The sequence below is a fragment of the Calypte anna genome, chromosome 2 (assembly GCF_003957555.1).
Source record: "Calypte anna isolate BGI_N300 chromosome 2, bCalAnn1_v1.p, whole genome shotgun sequence".
Taxonomy (NCBI): domain Eukaryota; kingdom Metazoa; phylum Chordata; class Aves; order Apodiformes; family Trochilidae; genus Calypte; species Calypte anna.
The window spans coordinates 94,721,008-94,733,655 of NC_044245.1; the positions used below are offsets into that span (position 1 = coordinate 94,721,008).

Here is a 12,648-nt window from a genome sequence, read left to right on the forward strand (position 1 = left end):
GTTGCAGTTCTTTCATACACCTTTTACAATGACAGCTGTGCATGGTGATCACATATAAAAGGAAGGATTTAGGATTTTCTGTGGCTGGAGACAGGGATTACTGCATTTTCTGAAGACAGATATTTTTTGTCATTGAGTTATGATGTTAGTCATGAAATGAGGAAATTTACACCTCATGTCTCAGCGGTTATTTAGCTCTTGTATTGCATTACTGTTGGAGAAACATATTATAGACATGTAGACTTACAGTATATTACATTGCAATACACTAAATTTGTATATTATTGGATTTTTAGAGGCAGAAAGTTGTATTTAATTATTATGATAGCAATTAATGTTTCTGGAACAAAAATCTTTCAGTATAACATTCTGCTTCTTCACTATGCATAGGAAAATGTTCTAGGATTCCATTTAAAATTAATTATGCTTGAAAATTTATTGAGGTCAATGCTCGTTTGAAAATTTGACTGTGCCAAAAAATATTATTTTTTAAACATGCAAGGAAGCACTTTCCAAAAATTAACAGGTTGAAGAAAAATGGAATTTAAATAATTTTTCTGGAATACCATTAATTGGAGATAAGGTACTGATCTAATTATGTGAGGTTATGACTTTCATTCTAAATGTTAAATTACTTTCATGAGAAACTTGGATATACAGTAAATTAAGTACCAGAGGATGACAATAAGGTTATCTTCACTTTCAGCATTAAATTAAACCATACAAGTAAACGAGTCTTTGGTGAACGTATTCCAACATCTAACTGTTGTGGAGAACCGTGTCAGTATTATACTTCATGTAGCAGCCTGTAATCAGGTCAAAATATTTCCCACTGAAAATACAGTGATACAAACAATTTCCAACCTTCTACCACTTCTTTGATTTGGATTCATCCACTGAAACTGAAAAGACACATCAAGAGAAAGCAAACATAAGGGTAAGATAGAAAACTTGAGTTTGGTTATTGATTGTTACAGATGAGTGAAAAAAAGGGGCAAGTCTGCTGTGGACCTGTACTACAGTACGTTTCACCTTCAATCAAGCCTACAAGGACAGGAGTTTCTCAGAACATTGCCAACCAGCAGCATCCTCATGAATGAGAGGTCATATTCCCCATGGACTCTCTCATTGCAGACAGACATCTAGCCTGTGCACCACTTTCCCTCTCATTTTCAGGGATGATAGGAAGTACATTCTTACCTCTGGGGCTTGGGAATTTGTGTAACATCTCTTCCATTCAGCAGAGCTAAGCAGAAGTTTTCATCATGACAAGCTATGATACCTCAATAGGAGTGGTTTTCATTTTGCTGGTGTCCCCACCCTTTGGTCTTCCCATTCAAAAATTAAAATTATATAAAAAGATAAAGGGATTAATTTCACAGAGTTCTGATTTTTCCAGTTGCATGTTTTCCAAGCTTTACTCAACACATATGACAACTCTAGAGTATCTTAGAAATTATTGGACAATAAAGTCTCAGAGCTGACAATTTTAGAGCCTTGTGCGTAAGACACACTGAAACCTTTACTTACACAGAACAGAGTTCAGGTAACTTTTCCATTAGCTCAAAAGGGGATTGTTACACCTAGAAATAGGTTTGCTTCAGACAAGTTCAGATTTAAGAAGAGCTACAACATTCACAAGTATGTATAATTTCTTCTCAGTGTGAGACAGGGCAGACAATCAGGGAAGAAAGGTGCTCTGAAAGAAAATATAAAACTTGCTTTTCAGTGGAAATCTGAGTTTGTGTAGACACAGAAACCTTTTGACAACCTAAACTCCAACCAGAAACTGAACAGGACAACTCCTGATGGAAGCCCAGAGCTGGGACAGATGAAAAGGAGAACTATTTTGTGGGAAAGCCAAAAATCTCTTAAGCCCCAATATCCCTTTGATTGGTGTGATGTGGTCAAACACAGAAGCATCCAGTGCCAGTAAGAGGAATCCAAGCAGTGTTTTCTTTCCTTTCTTAATTGAAAAGAGTATGACTGAAAAGACGTGTCATTAAGAAATAGATATGTTGATCACATGATACATGTCCCAGCTATTTCATGAAGAATTCTGGAAAATGCATTTTAATTACTTCCTCCATCTATTTAAACAATATTTCCTATTTTAAAGCTGGAACAACAGGGGATGCTTTAAAACAACTGCCCTTCTTGCTGCAGCAGACTCAGCTGAGAGTATGTCTGCTAAGTAAAAGTAAGAAAACTAGACAGAAATTTTGAAGAACAGATGATGACAAAATACATATTTGACACAGTCGCTTTACAAAAAGCAAAGAAAACCCACCCCATAACAACTGCTGTTTTACAAAACTTCCTTACCTTTACCACAGCACCTCTCCCAGTCACTGCCTGTTGACTCTTCCCTCAACATGTAATTGCCCAAATGCCACTTGAGCTGTTGGCATCAGAAGCAATCCAGACTCCTACATTCACCCTTCCTGTGTGTGCATCAAAACTTTACTCTTACCCACAGAAAGTCAAACACACCTCGTTTATCTTTCCTTCCACATTCTATGCAAAGAAACATTTCTTTCTTTTTTAATCCTGTTCTGTGAGGGCTGGTGCCCTGTCTGTCCCAACCCTCAGCAGTACTATCTTCAAAGTTTGCACTGAAAGAAATGCAGTGGTTTATGGACAGCATACAGACAGTTGGCCTTAGAGAAGCACAGGCTCCTGTCTCAGGAGGCAGACACCTTGTACTTCTGAGTCATTCTGAAAAAACAAATAACCACTGTCTCCATTCCCTACAATACTTTACTTGGCTTTGATGGGAAAGCATAGGTTTTACCTTACAGAAATGTCAAAGATGTGCATACTAATGTCTTCAGGGATGCTAAAATGCTCAACTGAACATCAGCCTTTGATATGGAAAAAAAGCCCCACAACCCACAGGTTGAAAGCAAATTGTATGCACTGGAGGGAAGTGATCAAACATTGTTTCCTAAATATTAAGGATTTCTACTGGATCTCACAGCTTTGTAATCTTTCAGGTCTTGTCTTAGTTACAGAAGATGACTTAATTCACTCCCCACAGCCAAGCCCTGCCTCGGTACAAGGGTTACATTACCAAATAAACAGCAAGCTTTCTGCATCTGGCAGTGTCTTAGCATTTCTCGATGTCAGGTAGAAATTATTAGGATTACAGGCATCTTGACCACAAACATTTTAGCCCTGCCTGCATCATGTTCATTTTACAGCCAGCTGTACACTAAACTCTCACTCACCTTTCACCGCTTACCATGGAAACATTTGAAGCTAAGCTCATTCTTTGTCAGATTCTTTGGAGTGAATACAACAAACGTAGCAAAGAGCATCATGCAGACTTCATAACAAAACCCCAGCAAGATCCCCCACGTACTGGTGGAAGAGCCACACACCATACTGAGGATGCAATACCAGCCCCAGAAATGGAAAGACATCTTTCTCTTAAACAGCAAGATCTATGAATTATTTCTGGTGACTCTTTTCAGAGCCAAGTTAAAGAATGCATAGAAAAGTACATTATCAGCTGTGAACAATATAAACACATTCATTGCTACCAACCCTGGCTTGTTTCTTTAAAAAAACAAAAAAAACCAGTTACAACCAAGACCTAAGGATTTGGTGGTATTTTCTTGAATTGGTCAGTGAATCTGTAAGGCTCAGCTGCATGAAAACATGTGGATTGTGCACGTCTTTTGTAACACAAACTGTTTAACCTGCATCTTCTGGTTTGTATGATTTCCCAGGATCTGAAATGCAAGGCCATTCTTACAGTGCACGTAGGGCAGCATCAAGTGAACATATGAAGATGAACACCATGTGATTTCTTTTTATTATGGAACTAAATAAGAATTATTTGCTTGGAAGTGAAGAGATGGTGTATTACCTCTGACGTAAATCTAGGCAAATAGAGGAGTTTTGCTATAAATTCTGTACATTTTTAAAACAAAAAAAAATGTCCAAAAGTTACCTTACAGAATGTATGAAAAATCTCTTAAAAGGTGGATTAAGGGTTGGACTTGATCTCAGAGGTCCTTTCCAACCCGAATGATTCTGAAAATAATTCTGAAAATCATGTCTTGGCTATAGTCTGGCAATTTTTTTCTTGCTTTGCAAAGTAAAAATTAATATAATCAGTATACAGAAATGCTTTGCAAAGTGCACTAGCAAGAGCTAAAAAAATATAGAACAGTTGATATTGTAACCATTAAAAATTAAATGTTTAAAGACAGATGCTGAAATGTTATAATGTCTTTCAGTTGTGGCTTTTTTCTCTTACAACTACCTTACGGTATAGAACACACTACAGATCCTTTTTGTGAATGAAATTTTTATTTACACACTGTATCCAGAAGCAGATACATAAATCCTTATACAATTATTTTCAAAAATGTGCAAGAAATTACTATAATTTTGTTTACAAACCAAAACACATTAAAATCAATGGACTTTGGATAATTCACTCTGTGGTGTGCTTAGTACAAATAGTGCACACCAGGTCTGAAACAGAGAAAAGTGTAAACTACAGCAATCTGGATTGTAAGTATTAACTTCATGGCACTCCATCATCACTATAAAAGTTCTTCAGCCCAACAGGTATTCATATAAAATTCTTTAAGAATTTTTCATTATCTGTGTAGAATTTACAACACCTTCCAGATAACTCATGTTTCTGATATTATGAACTACCCATTATGAACTACTATTATGAATCTAGCCCATTTTTTATGTAGAAAGAGTGCTTGCAATTTTTATTCTTTGCAGTCATAAAAAGATTTTAAGAAATTAAATTGGCAATCATTAATTTATTCAGTTTAGCTCTGAATCTGAAAGTTCCATGACAGAGAAATACCTCTCATGGGAGTCATAGCCCATACATTGCTGGTATGATGCTTTTCAGTTCCTAATTCCAGTATTCACACTGATGAAATACACCAAAACAAAACCTGCACAGACTTCTCTTAGCCCAGCACTGAATATTCACAGGAAAAAAAAAAACAAACAAACTGGCTTTAACAAAATGTGAAGTCAGCTCATCTGAGAACAGAGTTTTAATTAAAAAATTGCATTTCTGATCCTTCTAGTAGAGAAACATTTTGATAAAAAGATGGCATTCACTATGTCAACAACAGGGTAAGTGCTATATCCTTTAAATAGATCAAAGAATACAAATCACTTTCAGTTGTTTATAACACTGGCTTTTAAAAAAAAAAAAAACAAAAACAAACAACCAAAAAACCCCCAAAACAAACCAACAAACCATGACACAGAAGAAATTGTGCAAATTTATTTTTCTATTTCCAAATGCAAGGTGTTTTACTCTTCTAATTGGTAAAACAGAGAATGTTATCAATATTGTCATCAATTTCAGATGCTCAGAAAGTTCTATTTCAAAGGTTTGTTTTCAAAAACATTTCTCCACAATTCAATAGCATAAAAACCATTCCTTTTAACCACCCCTAAGTTGTTGTGCTGAATAAATAGTCATATTTCTACTCTATAAGGATCATAGTTAGATTTTATTCCTAGTGTATCTACTTCTGAAGGTCCCCAAAATATCCTGAATATTTTTCCTTTTATTTGTCAAGGACACTTTGCTCCCCTAATTTTTAAGAAGCAGAAGTCAACACAATTTTTGTGGTTACTCCGAGTACTTCTAAACTGTCTCACAACTAAATCTTATTGTGTTTCTTTAATATTAATCCTTATTATAAGAAATTGTAAGTATTTTTAATGTTTTCAGATTCATTTTACTGGGCTCGATCTGGCTGGCCAGTTACTGAAATATGAAAAAGCGCAGTGAGGTTCTGATTAATGAAACCTGTAAAAATGAGTATGTTTCTACTTACTACTGATATAAAGTATTTTGAACTTAGTAGAAATATCACCATTCTTTTTAATTTAGAAACAAAGTGCTATATGGTTCTCATATCCTGGGCCTCAACCACTTTACACACTTTTTTTCCTTTTGTGGAAGCTTTATGGGGGAGGAAAAATGACGAAGTAAATTTGACCTGATTAATTTCAGAGACAAAGAACGCAGCAGGGAAGGCAATTAAAAAGCTGGATAGCTGAACAGCTGAACCAAAAGGGTTTTTTAAAAACAAAAAAAAAACAAAACAAAAACAAACCAAAAAAAACCAAACCAAAACCAAACACCAACAACCCTCCTCCCCCCCCAAAAAAGCAACCAAAAAAAAAGAACCCCAAACCAAAAAACATCATGTATGAGTCAGCAGACTGAAATTTGTAAAGGCATGGGCAAGAAATTTAGCATTTGTGTTCAGGTATGTTTTTCAGTTCAGCAATACAACCAGGATAGTACAGCTTCAAATATTTTTTTTCAATGCAATGACTGCTAGATTAATGCACATGGTGTAGTATAAACATATGTTTAATGCATTCAATAGTGGTATTAAATGGTGAAGAAAATATTTAATATACTATAATCTTTCAAAGATTCTGTAGAATGCATAGGCCCTCTAGCTTGTATGGGGAAAGAATTTTTAAAGTGAAGAAAATGCCAGAGGTTTTATTCCAGAAGTATGCGCCTGAAATTCATAAACATTATTTTATTCTTCCTCCCCACAGCCAGGATCAGATCACTGTACCATACAATAGGTTATTGTGCCTTTTGAATAAAATTAGTGACTCTGATTCCTGATTGGGGGTAGGACCTCGGGGGTTGGGAAGTCAGTAGAGGAAAAAAAAGAAAACAGAATTCACACTTTCATACATACATCTCAATGGCAGAGCCAAAAAATTATGCATATAGACTGCTCTAGATTGGTTTAAGTTTAAAACTTTACCAGACTAGAGAACAAATCCTTATTCTCAGTCCCTAGAAGTAAAGGCAGCCTTCATCTACCTTTTTCTTTTTTTAATTTTCTAGTTAAACATTATGGTCAAAAAATAAATTAAAAAAATATAAATTTTGTCTATCAATTCAGGCAACCCAAGATGTAGTGCTCTTGCACCACCTTGCAGCAATACTGTGTTCATTACTAAAGACTCATTTCAGGGGACAAAAAGGCTAGATTAAAACAAGGCGAAGAAAATGACCTAAACAAGAAAGCTGTATCAAAGATGAACAGCCTGTTCTAACCTGATGCTTGCAGATTGGCATCTCCTACCAGAGGTGGGGAAGATGACATTCTAAAATACAAAACAGGTGGGCAGAGGCAGGCAAAGCAAATTCCCTCCCAAGGGAGGAGCCATGACTCCTTTAAGAAATAACTCATTAAGAGAATTATGGGGAAGGGGGGAACCTGAAAGAAAACAGGGAAATGCCGTGGATTAACCTTGCATGAGAAAAATATTCCAACGTAGAGCCTGTACTCCCCCACTGCAAGTCTTTTTTTCCCTATAGAAGGCTAGAATAAGTGTAAGCTCTTCAAATACCAGAATCTTTGACAGATATCATAAACATTTACTTAACTGATTCAGTATTTCCATGTCAAAACATATTTAGTGACAGTAAACTGAAATATTTTCTATGGTCAGTGCATATCCAAACCCCTTTTCCCCATAATTTAAAAAGCTATGAGAATAGGTCTTTATGGATGCATTTCAAGCATCTTCCATTCAAAATATTATCAGTCCTGTTCCTTCCTCCCCAACAGATATCCAAAATAAGGGGAAAACAATCCAAAGGACAATCGCAATTGCTGCATTTCTGGAGTGGAAAAAAAATGCAGAAAACTATCACACTTCAAGTAGCTTGAATACATATTGTAGATATCATCCTAGTAGAAGTTTTACCCCATCCCTAAAATGGCTTATCAATTTATGTTCCCATAATAACAATTCCTAGAGTATCCTACAAACCCAGGAAATTCCCACCAAGACCCCCAAGACGAGGTAGGAGGGAAAAGGACAGAAAGGGGATCTGGTAGGTGTTCATTTATTTAAATGATGGCATGATTTGGAAAGGTAGTATTTGACAAGACCTCAATACTGTAATTTTCTTGTAGGTACTACAACATTGACTTTCATAGATTTTTTTTTTAAAGGCCATTTTTAGAAAGAAAAAAATACTGAAACAGCAAGAAGGGTGAATCAACCTTCCCAAATACAAAAGAGTGTACAGATAACAAAAGGCTTAGGAGAAAAGTGGGGTTTTTTCCCAATGATATGCTGCATAACCATGTTTTTACGACACAGCTGTTTGTAAGTTCTACATTAGGGTATATCTATAGAAATTTATAATTAGAATACTAGGAAATTGGTTTTTTAACATAAGTGTAAATTCTGTAATTTAGAATACCAACATGGTTTTTTTTCATCCACGATCATTTTTTCAAACGCACTATTTTAAAGGAAAAAAAAATTCCATTCAACAAGTTTTATTTGACTTTTACTTATGGTTGAATACACATGAAATGTGCTTTCAATGCATAAAAATCACAGTGGATAGCAGCAAAGGACTTGGGGGGAAATTAAGGAGAATTTGATCATTCACATTGTGATTAATCTGCACATTGATGAAAAATACCTATTTCACACTTCTAAAAATAAACTTGAGATCATTCTTTCAAAAGTAAAAAAAAAAGAAAAGGAAAAAAAAAAGGAAAAAAAAAAGCCCCCAAAATACACAACCCCAAAACCAAACATAAATCCAAATGCATTACTTTTCTTTTACACACAAACAAGAAATATTTTTATGGCAGCAAAAGATTTTGATAATAATGAAAGTCTGTAAACTGTAATTCAATCTCTTTTTGTTGTTGTCGTTCCCAAAGTGCAAGATGCAAGATTCCCATAAGCTTTCAGTAGTGCTTTTCCTGTAAATAATCCTTCATTTTGTTTGGCAAAGGCAGTTTCTGAATCAGGTCTATCCTGGTGTACTGACGTATAACAAAACGACACAGGTACTGTAAGGAACGCACCTGCATGAACCGCGACACCGGGTTCGTCAGCCTCACCGGGTAAGTTGCAGATCCAGGGAGTCGCGATCTCGAGTAGCAGAAAGCTCCATTTTCAGAGTCCCTGATTGAGTGTTCAATTAAGTCCACTATAGACGTATGTCCCTCCACATCCGGTTGTTCGTAAAAGCTAAACCTACCATTTGAGTGTTCGATTCTAGTGTGAAGAGTTTTTCCGTGGGAACGAAAACTCAAACTTAAAAGGTAACGATCATCAGAGCTATCTCGAACGAGGAAAGAGCCGTCAGGCACATTAGCTAATTTTCCCTCTGCCTCCCAACGTGTGATGGGGCCCCAGTACCATCCTTGTTTTGCCAGTTTTTTCAGTTCTTCTGTGAGACTTGTCACAACCATCGGACCGCTGTTCTGTACAGAGTCATAAACTCTCCCGACTCCAGGGGCGGTGTTAGGATCGAAATTCAAATGGCAGCGCATACTTTCAGCCACGTGGGCGTCTGTGCCATTCAATCCGTTGAAGTTCCTTTGGATTTGATTATTCTGCATTGGAGGTAGCAAAGGTGAGAGTGGAGGGATATCACTGTGATTACCTCTTGGGCTTTGCAACATGACTCCTGTGGTACCAATCAACAAACCATTCACTGTCTGGTCCACAAAGATATCTGGTGCAACAACTACATCCTGATCCACTTGGTTCTCTTCTTCGTGGAAAGCATTTCCCCCCATTTGAGAAGAAACAGTGGAAACTTCCATCGGGGAGGAACTATCCAGACAGTAACTTCGCGATCCTTCCAAAGGATACATTCCCTCATCTAAAGGCACAGTATACTGAATGTAGTCCTGAGGCATTAATCCAATAACTACAGGCACATGTTCATCAATATGAAGATGCAAGTCCCCATTCTGAGACTCTGTGTTTTTTAGTGTATTGTTTTGTTCCTGGAACACGTTGTCTGACTGCAAGTCATGGAAGTCCTTTCGAACGCCATTCAGTGCTGGGCTTGGATTAGAGGAATGGACCAAGGCCTTGACTTTCACTTCCATTTTGATGCAAGTCTCTTCCGAATTTGTGGGTCGGAGGGGCCACGGAGTTGGACTGTAATGGTGGTTACGGAGGGAAGTGGATCTCAGGGGTCTTTGAGCTCGCACATCTTTGAAGGTTATTGGAGCAGATGAGGAAGAAAAAGTGTCATCGTCTGCAGAGCTTACAGATGGTGTGCTGCCTTTGCCTTTCTGTTTTTGTTTTGCTGAAAGCCTCCTTTTTAACGTACCCATTAAACTTTCACTTTTTGATCTATTTTTGCCTCCTTTTTCATCTTCACTATTGACATCACAGCTAGCCAAATCTTTACCATAGCAGCTGCCAAACAAGGAGTCGTCTTTTCCAAATTCACTTAACGATGGCTGCTGAACCACTACAAAGTCACTTTCATCTTTACTTTTATTTAAGTTGAAGGACTTGCGAATTGTTTTGAGACTAATTTTCTTCATTATGACAAGTTACCAAGTCTGGCTGATCAGCAGTGCTTGTGGTGATATAGCCCTAACACATGCTGAGCAGCTTCTGCTTCATTTATGTATTTTATCCAGCCTCATTTAACTTCAAGAGCCATTTCCTGGAAATAAAAAAAAAAACAAAAAAACAATTACCTTCCTAAAAGAAATATTTTTTAAATTATCCATAAGTTCTTACCCATATGCAAATGAAATAGAAATTGCAGTACATAAGTAACGGTCATCAAATAAAAGTTAATTTAGAGAATTGACTTGGAAACTAATCACGTTCAAAAAAAAAAAAGATCACAGTAGCTTTTTTCTGCTTCTAACATGCTATTTTTTACACAGACATACACAATACATCGCACTTATAGGCTATATATTAATAGTATGTATATAAAATTTTCAAGCACCTCTTTCTTTCAGAAAGCTCCTAAAAAAATCTCCACAAAGTAACTGTAGAAGACACTCCATCCAACAGATCCCTTGTACAGGTTAAACTGTGATTAGTCCTAAAAAGCTTACAAGGTACTTTCTTCACAGAGGAAAGCAGAGCAATATTCAAGCAGTTACAAAATTATAGAAAAAAATAGAGAAAAGAGAGACATGAACAGGAAAGTAATACCTATTTAAAACAAGTCATAGAAATCCCCTGCCAAACTTCTCTGAACGAAGAGTTGATTTCCAATCTCTGTTTCAGCCATAGAGATCAAATCATAGGCTCTTCCTCCATGGTACTATTAGAGCTCTTCTTCCTCCAGTACTACCAGACTACTAAGGGGACACATCCATTATGTTCATTTGAGGTTTGGATTTGGTTTTTTGCTTTCTTTGGTTTTTAATGCTAGTTAGACCTTCCACAGTAAGAAGCTTTGCAGAGAAAAGAACAAGAAGGCAATGAGAAGAGAGAGAACTCGCTGCTGCCACAGGAGAAGGTGCTACTGTGAAGGGCACCCATTATTCCACACATCTCCAAATACATGTGATGATAGCAACACAAACTGCACCAGCAAGCCTGGATGCAGGGCAAGCACTGCAAACTGGAGGAGTCTAAGAATTTTTCAAGAAATTTTCCAAGCCTGGGGGACGGAGGGGAAAGTAAAACCACCTTCATATATATATTTTCCACTTTTTTCCCATGGTATCACAATTCAAGCAACTGAGAAAAACAGTGCCATGGACAAAGTTTTGCCAACTCCACAGTATTATTTTTTTAATTAACCACTGAAAAATACATAAAAGCATTTAAGGTCAGTGACTACTATAATCAAACAGCACTCCACTGACTATGATTCTTGTCCAGCCCAAATCTGCAGTGCTCAAGTACACAAAGGCTTAAGGATCATATCCAAAGCAAACTAAAAGACAATGCAGGGCATCTGAGGATTCTGCACTTCAAAATAACTTGAAAAATTTTAAATTAAGATCTGCTGCTGGGGGGATGAACACTGTTCTCATATATAGCAGAAGCACCAAAACTTCATTTCACTTGGATTTGTACCCGAGTCTTATCTTCAAATTCTTACACTACCTGCATCACCTGCTTTGAAGACCTGGTTTGTCTTTACCATAACCTCCAACATCTCCCAGGTCCAACTTCTGAGAATCTTAATCTCTTCACATTTCCACTTTTTAATGAACACATTAAAGAGCACTTTCCTTTCCCTTTCTCTCAATTGAGAGAAATGAAAAAAGGGTTTTTTAATGCCTGCAAACTGATTTACTTGACTTTGATGATGCAAACAACAAACATGCCCCAAAAACTTGTAATAAAATACTGTTTTAAACCTGTTTTAACTCTGTTTTTAAAGGTTTAAATATTAAAAATATTTAATGTTAAAATATCAATATTTAATATTTTAAAGGTTTTTATATCGAGTTTGTTCCTGGTCTTTCATTCGTGTGCTTAGGAAACAAATTCATTGCTTATTTCCCTCTTTACATGACTTGCATCGTACCAGGAGTCCTGACAGCTTAAAAAATGCATTTCGCTAACATAATACAATGATATTAATACAGAGATATGTGTATGTATTTTAAAAGTTAAAACACTACTTTTATTTTCTTTTTCTTATGCCAAATAATGCAGAACTGTAAAATTTCATGTTTTAAAATACTGATGAGAAATACAAGCTCCATATGTTGGAATAATTGGGAAATATGGAAGTACTGAAAAACAAATACAAGAAGAATACATTTAGTAAGTTTCTCATTCCTGAAATTTGGCACATCACAATAGTTGACCAAGTACTGTAGTAGAGAAAAACTATAGATACAGATA

General features: G+C 36.3%; 1 protein-coding gene across 2 annotated transcripts in view; it reads right to left on the reverse strand.

Moving 5' to 3' along the window:
• Nucleotides 1-4,307: 4,307 nt before the first annotated feature.
• The window catches only part of SOCS6 (suppressor of cytokine signaling 6), a 30,050-nt gene continuing 21,709 nt past the window's right edge, over nt 4,308-12,648 (reverse strand). Inside the window, exon 2 of one of the 2 annotated variants that reach the window (XM_030445971.1) lies at nt 4,308-10,486. In XM_030445971.1, coding sequence (XP_030301831.1) covers nt 8,757-10,361 — 1,605 coding nt within the window. In that variant the 5' untranslated portion in view covers nt 10,362-10,486 and the 3' untranslated portion in view covers nt 4,308-8,756. The remainder of the gene's footprint in view (nt 10,487-12,648) is intronic. The other variant, XM_030445970.1, reaches the window with a different exon arrangement.